General features: G+C 40.9%; 1 protein-coding gene across 1 annotated transcript in view; it reads right to left on the bottom strand.

Annotated features, from left to right (window-relative positions):
• The window catches only part of GATA5 (GATA binding protein 5), a 43224-nt gene that overhangs the window by 10258 nt on the left and 15714 nt on the right, over window positions 1-17252 (bottom strand). The window contains exon 3 of the mRNA XM_026664885.2: window positions 3340-3509. Within this exon, the coding sequence (XP_026520670.1) occupies window positions 3340-3509 (170 nt within the window). The remainder of the gene's footprint in view (window positions 1-3339; window positions 3510-17252) is intronic.

Below are 17252 nucleotides of genomic sequence, written 5' to 3'. Positions count from 1 at the left end.
TACTGATTCACTTAACAACTGTGGCGAGCACTATCCTAAAATGGGACACAATTCACTTAAGAACTGCCTCGTTTGGCAGTAGAAATGTTGGACTTTGTTGAGGCCCGCCAGTGGCCAGCAGAGCTGGTAGCAGACTCGGACAGTGAAGAGGTTGGGGAGGAACATGGGTCAGTCCTGGAGTCTGAGGAAGGCTCTGACAAATGCTTTGTGTTGGAGGCAGAGATGGAGCCAGGACCGTCTGACAGTTATCAACTGCCTTCGGAGTTGGACATCAGTGAGGCTGAAGAACAGCTGGAGCCTGTTCCCAGTGTACACATGTGCCCAGCTGCCAGAAGAAAGGAACAGCTAAGGAACAAGGGTCGACTTGGGAGTAAAGCCACAGGTGAATGCTGAATGGCCCCTCCCATAGGGAGTAAAAGAGGAACAAAAGGGGAGTGGGGTTTTACAGGAGACAATTAGTTCATTTGGGTGAAGATCTGTTCCTGCATTCCTGCCAAGTATTGTCTGCTACAGTGTGGCGTCTGAAAGATATGGCCTGGCAACTCTCCAAGCCTGATAAAGGTCTGTAATTGTGAAATACCTTGAAAGACTGTTGGCCGGGACTTTGCTGGAGAGAAATTCACTATAAACTAAATAAAAGGGGTTTATTGGGACATGGAGTCAGCTTCATGCTGTTGGGGAAGCCTAGGCCAGAACAGACTCCATTGCGGTTGTACGTTGTGGATTAGCTGCGTGTTACACAGCCCTTCAAGGAAGAAGGCTGCTCTTCTAAAGCACACTTGAGTAACACGTTCCTTTGTTTTGACATTTGGCAACACCAGTGTAATGAAAAAAAAAAATCTGTTGGGCTAATGGAAAGGGAGGGAAACCCCTCAAATTATTCCAAGGCTTTTTCAGCACAGAGAGTTGAGTTTCTCCTCCTTCTTACTCCAACTGCCTCTGCAAAGGATTGACCTTGCTCCAAATTGCCATTTCAATCCTGGGCCAACCCAGTTTTGTTTATACAAAACCAGGCCGAGTCCTTAAACGGAAAGCTAATCGGGAAACTACCTTAAAGCAGCTCAAATGCAACTGATAAACTCTCTCTGCATTGTAAGTTTCCAACTGTGTTTATTCAAAACACACCCAGAAGTTTCACCCACTCTCTAAAGCCAGTGGACCTTTCTGGTGAAGCCTTGTTCCAGAGTTGTTGTTGTTGTTGTGGTTTATTGCAAGAAAAGAAGAAAGGAAAATAAACCAAGAGAACAGAGATCCAAGAAATGGATTCAAAACCATAACATCCTAATCCCAAATACGAACAGAAATGCAGCTCGTGTTGTAGGGTTTTTCTTGATTAAATAAAAACACTGCTTGCATAGCTCTGACTCCGGCAATGGAAGAAAGACAGGGAGGAAACAGCACTGAGATTTCTCCTTTTTTTTAAAAAAAGTGGATTATCTGCTCAGTTTTTATCTACTAAAGCCCAGCTGCGGGGAGGCACATTTCAGGTTTTATCTGTAGGTCTGTACAATTGCTCCTCCCTACTTCTACTGCAAAACATACTCCCCCCCCCCCATGGTTGCTTTCAGTTCTACGCGCTTCAAAGGCCAAAGAGAACATTATATCAAGACTCTGGAAAATTCAGTGTTTTTAAATTTCAAGTATGGGGTCTCAAGGACGAGGGGATATTTTGGAAGCCCACGTAGTATGATCTATTCTCCAAACAACTGAAGGGGAGTAGGGGGAAATCCGATCTTGAATGTTTGGTGAATAACCCTGGAGGACGTGTGTATACACACACACATACACACACACACTTGAGAACACATACAGTCTGCTAGAATGAAGTGTGAAGCTCTGAATGGCAGAAACAGGGACAATTTGCAGCTTATCTTGGGCCCATGTTTCCACCCCACCCACCCCCCGGAATGAATTGAAAGTGTGCAAGTGTGAAACCTGAAAAATGACAGCCAAGAAATTGGCTTGTTGGTTTGACAGTTTTGTGTAAGCTTTGCAGAGCAAAACAAACAATTATTTGGGGTACAAATGCTGTAAAACCATTTTGGAATTCTGCCTCCTTTGATACAGTGAATGGGAGATCTGTATATAGATAAGTCCTTGAATTACAACCATTCACTTAGTGACTGTTACAACAGCACTGATAAAAAAGTGACCTTTGACTATTTTTCACAGTTACAAGTGTCTTGGCCTGTATTTATGACGGTTGCAGTGTCCTGGGGTCATGTGATCTCCTTTTGTGACCTTCTGGTAAACCAAGACAATGGAGAATCCAGATTCACTTAGCAACCTCAAATGATTTGTTTAATAACTGTGGCCACAGGTCAAAACTCACTTAACAACTGTCTTGCTTAGCAATGGAAGCGTTAGGCTCCATTGTGGTTGTAAGTTGAGGACTACCTATATTTAAATACTGGTGGTTTCCCAACCTTGGCAAATTAAAGGTGAGTGGATTTCAACTCCCAGAATGCTCAGCAATGACCGTGCAGGCTGGAAAATTCTGGGAGTTGAAGTCCACATGTCTTAAGGCTTGAGGCCAAGGTTGAGAAAACTGCTCTAAAAAGGAGAGTTGTTAGATGCTTTTCATCTGACTGGGCAGGATCAGCTGTTCCCTTTACTACAGAGGTCTCCAAACTTAGCAACTTTAAGACTTGTGGACTTCAACTCCCAGAAGTCCACAAGTCTTAAAGTTGCCAAGTTTGGGGGGAGGGGCTGACTTATTATTTCAGAGTTCAACTTCCAAGCTTGGAAGTCCCATTTTGCCTCACAGACTGACAAGTGTCATGGCCGTGAAACACAGGTTAGAGATCCCAAAGGTGCTTTTTTCCAAGAGGCAACCTGGCTTTCCCTGTTTTTTTTCTTGGAAAACATTTCACTTCTCATCCAAGAAGCTTCTTCAGCTCTGTCAGGATGGTGGGGAATGGAAGGATTTATTATACTCCTTGCAGACAGCTGGTCATTTGCATTCTTTAGAGAGATACTGAGGCCACCTGGAGGTTTTATCTGGGTCCTCAGGGACACCTGAGTTGGTGCAAATGGGTGTGTGGAGCCTTCCTGCAACTGCTGAAAGGACTGTGCTGTACATACAGTCCTTTTCAACAGTTCCGTTCCATTCCTTACCATCCAATCACAACTGAAGAAGCTTCTTGGATGAGAAGTGAAATGTCTTCAAAGAAAAAACAACAACAGAAGTCCAGTTGCCTCTTGAAAAAAGCACCATTGGGACAACCATGACCTGGATGGTTAAGAGATGTTAAGACATGTTAAGAGATACTATCAATGAGTGAGGCGGGTCTTTAAAAATTCCAAGAAAAGCAACAACTCAACACGAGTCAGTCTTACCAGTCGTTTCTGTGGCTTGATGAGTGGTCTGTTGGTCCCGTTCAGTTTGTGATAGAGGCCACAGGCGTTGCACAGATAATGCCCTGTGCCATCTTTCCTCCATAAGGGGGTCGACAGGGCCCCACAGTTCACACACTCTCGGCTATCCCCAGGGAACTCCTCCAAGAACTCTGAAATGAGGTGGGGGAAAAAAAAGAGAATTGTGAGAATTGAACTTTGGGTGGAATCAAGTCAGCCCTTCAAGGAAAACCCAACAAGGAAGCCAAGATTATGAGTGCAGTTAGAAGGCTGACAGTGAGAACAATTAATCAGTGGAAAGATTAATTGCCTCCAGAACAGAGGTGGTAATTCAGCAGGTTCTGACCAGTTCTGGAGAACCGGTAGCAGAAATTTTAAGTAGTTTGGAGAACCAGCAAATACCACCTCTGACTGGCCTCACCCCCATCTCTTCTCTGCCTCCCAAGTCCCAGCTGATTGGCTGGGTCTTCTTTTGTTGCCCTGCACAGGAGAACGGAGCTGGAAAGCAGGTCAGGGGGCGTGGGGAGGGAATGGGGATTTTGCAGTATCCTTCCCCTGCCACGCCCACCAAGCCACATCCACCAAACCACACCATGCCTACCAAGCCACGCCCACAGAACCGGTAGTAAAACATTTTGAATCCCACCACTGCTCCAGAAGTTGTTAATGCTTCAATACTGGAAGTTTTTTTTAAGAAGAAATTGGGCTACCATTTTTCTGAAATGTTTCCTGATCAGGGGACTGGACTAGAAGACCTCCAAGGTCCCTTCCAACTCTGTTATTCTGTTAATGCTAATATAGTCCTTGACTTACAACACTTCGTCTGGTGACTGTTCAAAAAAGTGACTTATGACCATTTTTCACACAACCATTACAGCATCCCCATAGTCATGTGATCAAAGTTCAGACCAGAGGTGGTATTTGGCAGGTTCTGACCAGTTCTGGAGAACCGGTAGCAGAAATTTTGAGTAGTTCGGAGAACTGGCCAATTCCACCTCTGACTGGCCCCGCCCCCATCTCTTCTCTGCCACCCGAGTCCCAACTGATCGGCTGGGTCTTCTTTTGCTGCCCTGCATAGGAGAACGGAGCTGGAAATCAGGTTAGTGGGGTGGGAACGGAATGGTGATTTTACAGTAACCTTTTAAAATTCTCCATCCGATTTGAGGGGAAAGAAAAAGTGGGAACGAATTCTCCAAGCGAAGGAGAAAATATCCCATTTTTTTTTGTTCTTTTGAAATGCTACAGTAATATCACTACTAAAAAAGTCCCTATCAGAAAAAAAAATTTTTTTGGGGAACCAGTAAATTAGCACACCTCTAGAAAGATATTTTTTTAAAAGATGTTCATCTAGACCGGAAGTGGGGAATCATGGCCCCTTTATGACTTCTGGACTTCAACACCCAGAATTCAAAATCAAATTCTGGGAGTTGAAGTCCACAAGTCATAATAGAATAGATAGAAGTCTTTATTGGCCAAGTGTGATTGGACACACAAGGAAGTTGTTGTTCACCACCCCGATCTAGACTAAATGTTCCTCAAACTTGGCCACTTGAAATGTGTGGACTTCAACTCCCAGAATTCTCCTGTCAACGGTTGACTGGAGAATTCTGGGAATTGAAGTCCACACATCTTCAAGTGGTCAACATTTGAGAAATATCTCAACAGTACAGTCAAAAGATGAACAGAGGCATTGATATAGAACAATATTGATCTACATCTATGGACCATCTCTAGTTAAATAAATAAGAGTCAAAAACTTCATGCACCATCTTGAGAAGATCGCCCCAATTATCTCTTCATTAAAAAGCAAAATTTGAAAAGTCAATTCTCCATCATTGCACTGAATCCTGAGGTTTATATTTGTTTATTTTTAGGCAAGATAATAGTTCAGTCTGCCTCAATCTTCCAGCACACACAATGGTTCCAAAATCTATGCGGCCATTTTTCTGATGCAGATAGAGGTAGTCCTCGACTTAAAACCATTCATTTAGCAACTGTTCAGTGTTATAATGTCACTTTAAAAGAGTTGGTGATTGAACAGGATCAGGATAACTGTCTGGTATGGTTCTGCAACCCAACAGGACAGACACAGACTTCAGAGAGTAATTAGGACTGCAGAAAAAACAATGGCTACCCGCCTGCCTTCCATTAAGGATCTGTATACTGCACGAGTCAAAAAGAGGGCCGTGAAAATATTTACAGACCCTTCACATCCCGGACATAAACTGTTTCAACTCCTTCCCTCAAAATGACACTATACAGCACTGCACACCACAACAACTAGACACAAGGACAGTTTCCCCCCCGAAAACCATCACTCTGCTAAACAAATAATTCCCTCAACACTGTTCAACTATTTACAAAGTGAACACTACTATTACTCCTAATCAGTGGTGGGATTCAGCCAGTTCGTACCAGTTCGGGAGGACCAGTTGTTAACTTTCTGAGCAGTTTGGTGAACTGGTTGTTGGAAGAAATCATTAGGACAGAGAACCGGTTGTTATTTGAATCCCACCACTGTTCCTTATCACCCATCCCCTCCCACTTGTGACTGTAGGACTGTAATTTTGTCGCTTGTATCCTTATGACTTATATTGACTGTTTCCTAGTATGATTTGATTGCTTATTTGTACCCTATGACTATCATTAAATGTTGTACCTTATGATTCTTCACTCTTGATGAATGTCTCTTTTCTTTTATGTACACTGAGAGCATTTGCACCAAGCCAAATTCCTTGTGTGTCCAATCACACGTGGCCAATAAAGAATTCTATTCTATTCTATTCTATTCTGTTCTGTTCTGTTCTGTTCTGTTCTGTTCTGTTCTATTCTATTCTATTCTATTTCAAGTGCAGAAGGTGGTTTCAAGCCTTCAAGAAGTGAATTAAATATCCTAAAATTACCTCTAATAATTGCTCTGTCTCAGCTGAGCAAACCCTGGAGTGGCCCTTGAGTTAAAAGTGTACATTTTTGCATTGTGCCTTTAAAAAAAACAAAAACACTTCTCTTTCCTGCATGTTGGTAAACAAAGTGCTATTTTCGCTACCTCGCCCCAATTTGTGTCCTCCAAAAATCACAAGTGCAATACAGCTCAGTGGTGGGGTTCAAATTTTTTTTTTTTACTACTGATTCTGTGGGCGTGGCTTAGTGGGTGTAGCAGGGGAAGGTTACTGTAAAATCTCTATTCCCTCCCCACCCCACTTAACCTGCTTTCCAGCTCCGTTCTCCTGTGCAGGGCAACAAAAGAAGACCCAGCCAATCAGCTGGGACTCGGGAGGCAGAGGACAGATGGGGGCGAGGCCAGTCAGAGGTGATATTTGCTGGTTCTCCAAACTACTCAAAATTTTCGCTACCGGTTCTCCAGAACTCAACTTGCTGAACACCACCTCTGCACAGCTCCCAGAAATCTATAGTTAGCATACAGGTAGTCTTACAACCATAAGTCCTAAGTGACTTACAACCGGTCATTTAGCAAACATTCAAAGTTATGATGGATGGCGTATCTCCTCTGGTCATGGATAACATTATGGACATTAAGCAACTGGCCCTCATTTATGGTCATTTGCAGTGTCCTGCTGTCACATGACCAGAGTTTACAACTTAGAACACAGAAAATTTACAATTTAAAGGCAAAAACGTCCATTACAAACAATGGATTCACTTAATGATGGCTGTGGTCGTTTTAACAATTCCTGCCAAAAAGGTTGTGATATTGGACATGCGCACTTGGATGACTCGCTTAACAACTGACAGAATTTACAACCGTTATTTCCAGCACAATTTGACCTTATTTATGACCAGGGTTCACAATTATGGTCATAGGTTTCTGCCTTTGACTTAAAGAATTCTGAAAAGTTTCCTCAACCAAGCTCATGTTGGGAACAGAAACCCTTGCAATCGTCTTAACTGTTACAAATTATTTTACAATTTGGGCCTTTTCTAGAAATAATAATTGTTTCTTGGCTCTCCTCATTTCCTGAATAATCAGGATTTCAAACAAGCAATTATCCAGGTTCCATAAAATCATAAATACCTATTTGTCACAGACAGGTGGTAGCATATAGAAGACAAACTTCTTTTAAACAACCACAAATCTCTAAAAACAAACCAAGCTTATATATACTCTTCCTCAATGATTTTGACAAGACCAAATTCATCAACCTTTAAGAGTTTAAGGTCAGGACGTAGAAAATAAAACAAGATTGTAATTGGGTTTTATTTTGTGGATTATTAATGTTGTAAGCTACCCGGAGTGATTTCTGTGTGTGAGTTGAACAACCATATAAATTTATATAACAAAAATAAATCAGTACCAATAAAGGAGAATTTTTGTAGCTTGAGGTTGAAATGAGGGGTCTTTTGCTGCTCTCTGAGCTTGGTTATTTTCTTGCAGATGTCTCATTACCCAAATATTGATGATGTTACCTAGTTTGGTTAATGAAACGTTTGCAAGAAAACAACTAAGAAAGCATCAAAGATGCCTCAAATAAATAAACATTCCCTCTTAGTCTGTTACTTCCCACTTTTAGGAGGTACATTAGCTTATTTTTTTTCTCCTTTCTGATTTTAGCATATCAACCTATTCTTTTCAGGAGTTCCCCTTGCTTAACTCCTCTTCTTTTTCTTCTAAAGCCCCGCAATAATTGTCTCGTCTATGCAATGCCAGAAGCCAATGGCTGTTGATTTCTCTGTGGAGGCACGGAGGATGCCTTACTTAAAAACTTTAACACACGCCCCCCTCCAAACAACACCCCCCCGCGCTTTTTAATGCAGTTTGCAAGGGCCGGGTGACACGCAGCTCAGCTTGGTTGTAAAAATAAATGATCGAGATGATGTTATTGTAAGTTGATAAAAGGGGAGGAGGAGAGGGAGGATGAAGAGACTTCCCTGATTTCAATCAAACCATGTTGCTTGTTGACTGCTGGCGACAGGCAGACTGGACCAGGCCTGCTGGAATGTCTTGGCTGATGGAGAAAGTCCGTGTAGACTGAACTCTGCGTATCAATCACTCCGACAGCCTAGACCTGACAAATGACAGACTCTCTACAGAAGTCTTTCTCTCTCTTTCTCTCTCTCCCCACTTTGTGTGTGTGTAATGGAGAAGGGTGAGAAGTCACCTTTCCCCAATCCATTCTACAGCTTTACCTCTACCAAATCCTGACTTAAAGGCAAGATAAAGAAGAGGAGGGGGTCAACTTGTCTATGGAGATTCTCAGGCCATGGCTTGTCCCAAAGGAGCTTTTTTCAAGAGGCAATTGGACTTTGTGGACTTCTTTTTTTTCTTCTTTGAAGAAGTTTCTCTTCTCATCCAAGGAGCTGGAAGAAGCTTCTTGGATGAGAAGCAAAACGTCTTCAAAGAAAAACAACAGAAAAACCAGGAAGTCCAGCTGCCTCTTGAAAAAAAGGACCTTTGGGACAGTGGGGTCAACTTATTTTCCAAAGCAGCAAACAATGGATGGACAACTGATCAAGGAGAGAAGCAACCTGGAATTAAGGAGAAATTTCCTTGACAGTGAGAACGATTCAGTGGAACAGCTTGCCTTCAGATGGTGTGGGTGCTTCATCAGTGGAAGTTTTTAAGAAAAGACTGGACAGTCACTTGACTGAAATGGGGTAGGGTCTCCTGCTTGAGCAGGGGGTTGGACTAGAAGACCTCCAAAGGTCCCTTCCAGCTCTATTCTATTCTAGTCATTCTTTATTGTCTATTAAAACAGGGGTCTCCAACCTTGCAACTTTAAGACTTGTGGACTTCAATTCCCAGAGTCCTTTGCAAAGCTGGCTGAGGAATTCTGGGACTGGAAGCCCACAAATCTTAAAAGTTGCCACAGTTGGAGACCCATGTACTAGAATAAGCCCTGGGCAATGGTTTGGGGTTACAGCCGACCTATTGTCCTTGGTGGGACCATCAATGCCAGGTTGATTCATCCAGAAAGCTTATTTGGAATTGACAGAAGAGAAATGGTTTTGCTTCGCTTTCCATCCAAATGGATGGCTATCCCAGGATCAACAGAGCAGTTGGGTGAGCAAACAAAACACTAAGCTAGTCAACAATCTGTTGCGCAGGGAGTTAAAGAAGGGAGGGCCATCACCTGCTTCCAGGTGACCTGAGAGGGTATGAGACATATTCCAAGGAAACCCCTCCCCCCCCCCAAATATGGCTGACAATAATAGCAGCTGGAAGCTGTCAATTTGTCATCAACACTGTGAGTTATAGCCCACCTCTTCACAATCCTGATGGGAACTAAAACAGAGCAGCCCAGAGAAGCTCAGTTCTGATCAAGAGGAAAGCTGAGAAAATTTACCATCCATGAAAGTATGGGTATGCCTTAAGCAAGTCATTGGGTTCAAAATATTGAATTCCAATGTGATGGATTGGAATGGATTGGAATGGATTGGAATAGAATAGAATAGAATAGAATAGAATAGAATAGAATAGAATAGAATAGAATAGAATAGAATAGAATAGAATAGAACAGAACAGAACAGAATAGAATAGAATAGAATAACCTTTATTGTCATTGCATTCCACGAATACAATGAAATTTGAAAGCTACTCCAGTACTGTGCCCCAAACACCACATCACAATCACACTACAGAGTATTTAAAAATTAAAATAATTCTAATAATTAATAATAGGACTGAATCACAAATGCACTGTTTGATTCAAGACAATTACCGCCTTGAAAAAGAAACTGTTTCTCAATCTACTAGTCCTCATTTTAAGACACCTATAATGCCTCCCTGATGGTAACAGTTCGAAATATGAATGTCCAGGATGAAAACGGTCTGTGGAGATTTTTAGTGCTCTAGAGAGGAGTCTGGTCTTCGCAATTTCTTCCAAAGAAGAAAGAGAGCAACCGATGATTTTTAATGATGATTTGACCAAAGCTGCCAATTCAGATTTCCCAACCAGTTTTCCAAATTGTTTCAGAAAGCTTTACTTTGACTCGGTGGGATTATCCACACGCACGAGAGCACTTTTCTCAAATCAATCCCAAACATATATACAGGTCATTCTTGACTTACAACAGTTCATTTAGTGATCGTTCAGACTGTTCACAGTGGCAAATGTCTCACTTAACAACAGAAATTTTGGGCTTAATTGTGGTCGTAAGTCGAGGATGACCTATATTGATTTTCTGAATCAAAACTTCAAATCTCCCAGAAAATCCAGATACGGGGCAACTTGCATCAGCCTAGAAAGTCACCACAATTGACTGCATTCTGTGACACCACATTTTTGTGGCTCAGTGTGGCACAGCAAGGGCAAAGGAAGAATGATAGCAGTGTTCCAATGTCTACGGGGCTGCCCCAAAGAAGAGGGGATCAATTTATTCTCCAAGCACCAGAGGGCAGGACAAGAAGCAATGGGTGGAAACTAATCAAGGAGAGACCCAACCTAGAACTAAGGAGAAAATTTTCGGACAGTGAGAACAATCAACCCATGGAACAGTAGTTGCCTTCAGAAGTTGTGGGAGCTTCACCATTGGAGGCTTTCAAGAAGAGACTGGACAGCAATCAGTCAGAAATGGCATAGGGCCTCCTCCTTGAGCAGGGGGTTGGACTAGAAGACCTCCAAGCTCCCTTCCAACTCTGTTATTCTGAGAGATGAAAAGGGCATAATTTTGTCAGGGTTGAATCCTGCTCTTAAATTGGAAAGCTGCTGATATTGCACATAGAATACTGAATAGAATACTGAATAGAATAGAATAGAATTCTTTATTGGCCTAGTGTGATTGGACACACAAGGAATTTGTCTTTGGTGCTTATGCTCTCAGTGTACATAAAGAAAAAATAAAATACATTCATCAGGAATCATAAGATACAACACTTCGTGATAGTCATAGCTTACTAATAAACAATCAAATCATACTAGGAAGACAAATGAAACAATATAAATTGTAAAGATACAAGCAACATGGTTTTAGTCATAAGTGTAACTTTTTTGTTATAGTTATATAGTCACATGCAACTTTGTGTTAGTGGAACACAGAAGGCAACCTCTTCTACGCGTCCTGCCAAATAAACCCAAGGTTATACCAAGGACACACGCCCTACAGCAACACCAGGGAGGTGGTGGCAACCGAGAAGGAGAGCAGATGGAAGGGAAGCAGGAACTTTGGAAAACCAATCCATCACTGCCACCAGGACAGCAGCAACATGTTTTTTGCAAAACAGCTTTGTGCCAAGGAAAACACAAGCCTTGTGCCATTTTTAGAGCTTACTGAAGGATGATTTCTGTTGGAAGGGGTTAAGTGCTGGCCCTGAATACTCCATTTGACCCCGGCTTGCCCCCGTAACATTGCAAATTGAGGAGGGGGCAGAAAATCCAAGGCATTCTGCTCAATTTCAATTACTGACCCACCGTAAGGAGTGCCAGTTTGTTCTAGCAGTTAAGACACCAGGGTAGAAGCCAGGAGACTATGAGTTGTGTAGTCCTGCCCTTAGGCATGAAAGCCAGCTGGGGTTTTTTTTGGACCAGTCACCAGGAGACTGGGAGTTCTAGTCCTTTTCTTCGGCATAAAAGTTGACTGGGCCAGTTCCGCTCTCTCAGGCCTAGTCACCTCACAAGGTTGTTGCTGTGAGGAAAAATAGGAAGAGAAAGGAAAATTATGTGAAAAATAATAAAGAAAGGTGGGAGGGAGGGAAAGGGAAAAAGAAAGGAAAGGAAAGGAAAGGAAAGGAAAGGAATGGAAAAAGGAAGAAAGGAAAGAAAGAAGGAAGAAAGAAAGAAAGAGAAAGGAAAGAAGGAGGAAAGAAAGGGAAAGGAAAGAAAGGAAAAAGAAAGGAAAGAAAGAAAGAAAGAAAGAAAGAAAGAAAGAAAGAAAGAAAGAAAGAAAGAAAGAAAGAAAGAAAGAAAGAAAGGAAAGAAGAAAGGAAAGGAAAAAGGAAAGGAAAGGACTGGAAAGGAAGAAAGGAAAGAAAGGAAAGAAAGGAAAGAAAGACTGGAAAGAAAAAGAAAGAAAGAAAGAAAGAAAGAAAGAAAGAAAGAAAGAAAGAAAGAAAGAAAGAAAGAAAGAAAGAAAGAAAGAAAGAAAGAAAGGAGCAGCAGGTCCATCATCCCAGCATCATATATCTATACTGAGGGTCAGCACAATGCAATGGTAGTACAGGTAGTCCTTGACTTGCAACCATTCATTTAGTGACCATTTGAAGTTACAACAGCACTGAAAAGAGTGACATGACCATTTTTCTCACTTATGACCGTTGCAGCAGTATCCCTGTGGTCACATGATCAAAATTCAGATGCTTGACAACTGGCTCATATTTATGATGGTTGCAGTGTCCCAGGGGGGTCGGGTGATCCCCTTTTGCGACCTTCGGACAAGCAAAGTTGATGGGGAAGCCAGATTCACTTTTAACAACCCAGTTACTAACTTCTGAACTGCAGTGATTCACTTAACAACCGTGCTACTAATTTAACCAATGGCAGTGATTCACTTTGCAACTGTGGCAAGAAAGGTCCTAAAATGGCGCAAGCATTCGCCTAGTGAAGTATTGGGATCAATTGTGGCCATAAATCAAGGACTACTTATAGAATTGGATCCAGTGGTCTGTCCAATTTCCCACTCAAGGCAGCGTCCATGAAGCGATTCTTCAGCTCATCGCTCCCAGTACAACCAATGCTGCATGATGATTGTCTCAGGGATAAAATGAGAGAGAAAGTCCTATGGAGGCTGCCTTGAAGTTCCAGAGAAAAGGCAAGATAAAAATGCAACGAAGAAATAAATATCTCCTAGTGCTCCATTCGCAAAAGCACTGCAGCCAACATGATACTAACTGGGATTGTATGCTTAGCTTTGATATGAATGAGCATAAATGCTAAAATAAAAGGGCAGATATATTAAGTGTTGCACCTGATGATTCTTGAGTCTTGATGAATGTATCTTTTCTTTTATGTACACTGAGAGCATTTGCACCAAGACAAATTCTGTTCGATTCGGTTCCATTCGGTTCCGTTCCGTTCTGGTCCTATCCTTTTTCTATTCTATTCTATTCTATTCTATTCTATTCTATTCTATTCTATTCTATTCTATTCTATTCTATTTTCTATTCTATTCTGTATAGATTGATAATGAATGGAATAGAGAATGGAATGGAATAGAATAGGGAATAGGATAGAACACAATAGAACAGAACAGAATAGAATATATAGAATATAGACTAGAATAGAATAAGGGAACAGAATGGAACAGAACAGTTGGAAGGGACCTTGGAGGTCTTCTAGTCCAACCCCCTGCTTAGGCAGAAAACCCCATACACCATTTCCGACAAATCACCTCCAGTGTTGGAGCATTTACAACTCTGCTTAGGCAAGTTGTTCCACTGATTAATTGTTCTCACTGTCAGGAAATTTCTTCTTAGTTCTAGGTTGCTTCTCTCCTTGATTATTCTTTGGAAATAAACGTCCCTATTGTCCATCAAGCTATATTGTAAGTTGTGTGTGTGTGTGTGTGTGTGTGTGTGTGTGTGTGATATTATTATATATATAAAATCTTTTGTCTTACAACTTTTTGTTTAATGATCATTCATTAAACAACGGTGCTGAAAAAAGTGACGTATGACGACCATCACACTTCAAAATTCAGATGCTCGGCAACATACTCATATTTATGATGGTTGCAGCGTCCCTGGGGGTCATGTGATCCCCTTTTGTGACCTTCTGTCAAGCACAGGCAATTGGGGAAGCCAGATTTCACTTAACAACCATGTGACATTAGCAACTGCAGTGATTTAATTAATAGGACTCTGGCAAGAAAAATCGTAAAAATAGCAACAAGATATTTTGGGCTAAATTACGGTCATAAGTTGAGGATACAGAAGTTTGTTTCTTTAATAGGATTCTTTCCATTCTGAGTTTCACATGCAGGTTATATTTTATCCAGGAGACAGGCATCTTCAACAATGGGCTTCTTTTCTGTCTGAACTATCACCCAACATCAACTCTTTTTTTTTTTTTCCTGGTTAAAACAACATCCCTAATATGACCCAAAGGTTATTGAGACAATTTAACAGGGAGAGAGGTTAGATTAATTTTAATTAAAATGGTTCAGTTTTCATGTGACCCTTGATTCTGCTTAGCTCAGAAAGTGAATAATTGTGATTTCACTTCCAGCTAGTGCTGAAAAAAAGAATTTCAGATTTAAGGACAAGACGCCAAGACATTGAAAAAGCAAAAGAAAATCCTGTTGATTTGCCATCCAATCAGACACTGAGCAGAGCAAATTTGGAAACTGATTTCATTGATTCCCCACCCCCTTTTGGCCCAAATATTATTTGTTGTATGGTTATTCTGGAAAGTGTGCCTTAAAGGTAGAAAACATTGGAAAGAGAATTGACAGATCTTGAACAGTAAAGGCAGTGACCTAGGTGCTGATAGTCCTCAACTCACAACAGTTTGTTTACTGGCCATTGGAAGCTACCATGGCACTGAAAAAAGCAACTTTTCACAGTTTTTCACACTTACGACCATTGCAGCCTCTCCATAGTCATGTGATCAAAATTCGGCGGCTTGGCAACAGACTCATATTTATGTCGGTTGCAATTGGGGTGGGGTCATGTGATGTGATCCTCTTTTGTGACATTCCAACAAGCAAAGCCAATGAGGAAGCCAGATTCATTTAACAACTGCAGTGATTCACTTAACAGCGGTGGAAAGTTGGTAAAATGGGTCAAAACTCACTGAACAACTATCTCGCTTAGCAACAGAAATTTTGGGCTCCATTGTGGTCATAACTCGAGGACCACCTGGGCATGAATTCTGCCAAAGCCCTGCGAATGCCACAAGATTTCATCTTCTTTGTAACCTGGTTCAGGCCATAAATAGAAGCATTCAGCTCTATAAATAGAAGTTTATTTAACATCAGCCTACACACAAAACAGCTCTTTGGGTTTTCCTTGCCGGCCTTGGTAATCACACCTTTTGATTAACATTTTGCAAAGTAATCCCAAATATTTTATCTTTACGGTTTAAGAATGTCTACTGAAGATGGCAGCACAGAAGACAAAATACATAAAAATATCCAGGGGAAAAAAACAAACCAACCCAACCAACCCCAATCCAAACTAAATCTTGACCCCTTCGCAATCCAGCTAGAAATAAGAAGGGCCTGGGGTCAAGTTTACACAGATATCATTCTGTTATTTTCTTAGCCAAGGGATAGTAATAGTTTGCCATTGTCCTCTGGGATCTTTTTTCCTTTTCAATTTCACAGTCTAATTTACAGTCTTTTCTGTGTTGCCACTCATCCAAGTACTAACCAGGGCTGATCCTGCTTAGCTTCTAAAGAGAGAAACTAATATTTACTCAAAGGTGAACTTTGAATAAGGAAGAGAAGGGAAATAATTAGTTCATTATTCACACAATTCAGTATTATATTGTGTCTAGTGTGTAATTCAGGCACGTCCATTATTCACCAGCTGTTTACTTGGATGCCGCTTTTCTCCTTAATCAAATTATTTCTTCCTAATCCATTGCCTGTTTACATCTAAATCTGCTCCAACTTTAAGCTTTAAAACTGCTTTGTTTCCTTTAAATGCCTAAATCCACCTAACACCGAAAGATTTTTTTAAAAATAACAAAAGTGTATGCATGAAAGAAATCAAATATGCACTTATCATATCAGAAAAACAATATGCAAGCTTACAAGGTAATTATTGTGCGGCTTTTAACTTGCTAAGATGCTAAGCGATACATTTCCTAGTCAAAGCGATTTAAATCACCCAATTCAAGGGATGTGATTTTAGAGGAAGCTTATGAGCTTTATCTTAAAATAATTTAATTTTTTTTTTTTTTTAAAAAAAAAGCAGCTTGTTAAATTCAATGTCATGTTTATTTTGGATTTTCAGTTTAAGGCACACCTTAAAACACTGGTGGAAATAATTGGGTCATTTTTAGCATATTGTAATAAAACACTTCCAAATATGCAATATTTGATTCTGGTTGAAAATTGGAAATTATATTTGGGGGATTCATAACACATCAAATTGTTGTTGCACATTTTACTAAAATAAAACAAAGTAAAAGAAAATAAGTACTATTTTGTAAAGATGTAACTTTGTTAGTATGCCACAAAAATAGTTAAAGGAACATAGACGTAGGCTAGTAAAAACTCCCACACCAAAGGGTATATAGATGAAGAATTAAGAGGGGTGCGTGGGTGGGAAAAATAACCTGTTGCATTTTTCATAGAATTTAATTTCCATTTAAGGGAATTTGAGATTTAGGGATCGGTTTCCAAATTCCCTGGGCATCAGAGTGCAAATTCTTTGCCAATTGCTCTCTTCTACACAATCATATTAAGACGAAACGTTGACGCAAATTTTATTCCCTTCGATTTAGCGAAAGAGGCATCACAAATCCGGGATTCCGAACCAATCCTCGCAGGAAAGAGAAAGTTTAAAAGAAAAAAACCCATCAAAAACAACAGAGAATGCATAACGGAAAGAGGAAAATATTTTTGTTTCGGAGCTTTAAAAAAAAAATTGGGAGGGGGGGGGGAGAAACCACCCGGGGAAAATAAATAAATAGTTTTAAAAAACGACTAAGATTTGAAAGAAGCCTACGAAATTAAAGAAATCGAGATTTCCTTCTCCTTCAAACGGGCAAATGGCAAATTTTGGTGAAACAGTCCTGAATTTGAGGGCGCGTTTCGGATAGAGGGAACAAGGAGGCATGAGTACTGCGGAAAATCCGAGACGCCAACAAAACCCGACACACTGATCTCCACTCTTCAAAAAGGGACTTGCAAAATCCAACAACAACAACAAAATCAACAAAAAACGATAAGACGCATCAAAGGGAGCTGGGCTTCACCCCCAAATTAACTCAAGCTTCTATTATTATTGTTGTTGTTGTTGTTAGGTTCGCGCCCGTTTCGGGGGTTCCTCGTTG

The sequence above is a fragment of the Notechis scutatus genome, chromosome 3 (assembly GCF_049901735.1).
Source record: "Notechis scutatus isolate UNSWTSFEM ecotype Mainland chromosome 3, rNotScu1.2, whole genome shotgun sequence".
Classification (NCBI taxonomy): Eukaryota; Metazoa; Chordata; class Lepidosauria; order Squamata; family Elapidae; genus Notechis; species Notechis scutatus.
The sequence above is the reverse complement of the archived record's forward strand: the minus strand, read 5'-3'. Positions and strand labels throughout refer to the sequence as shown.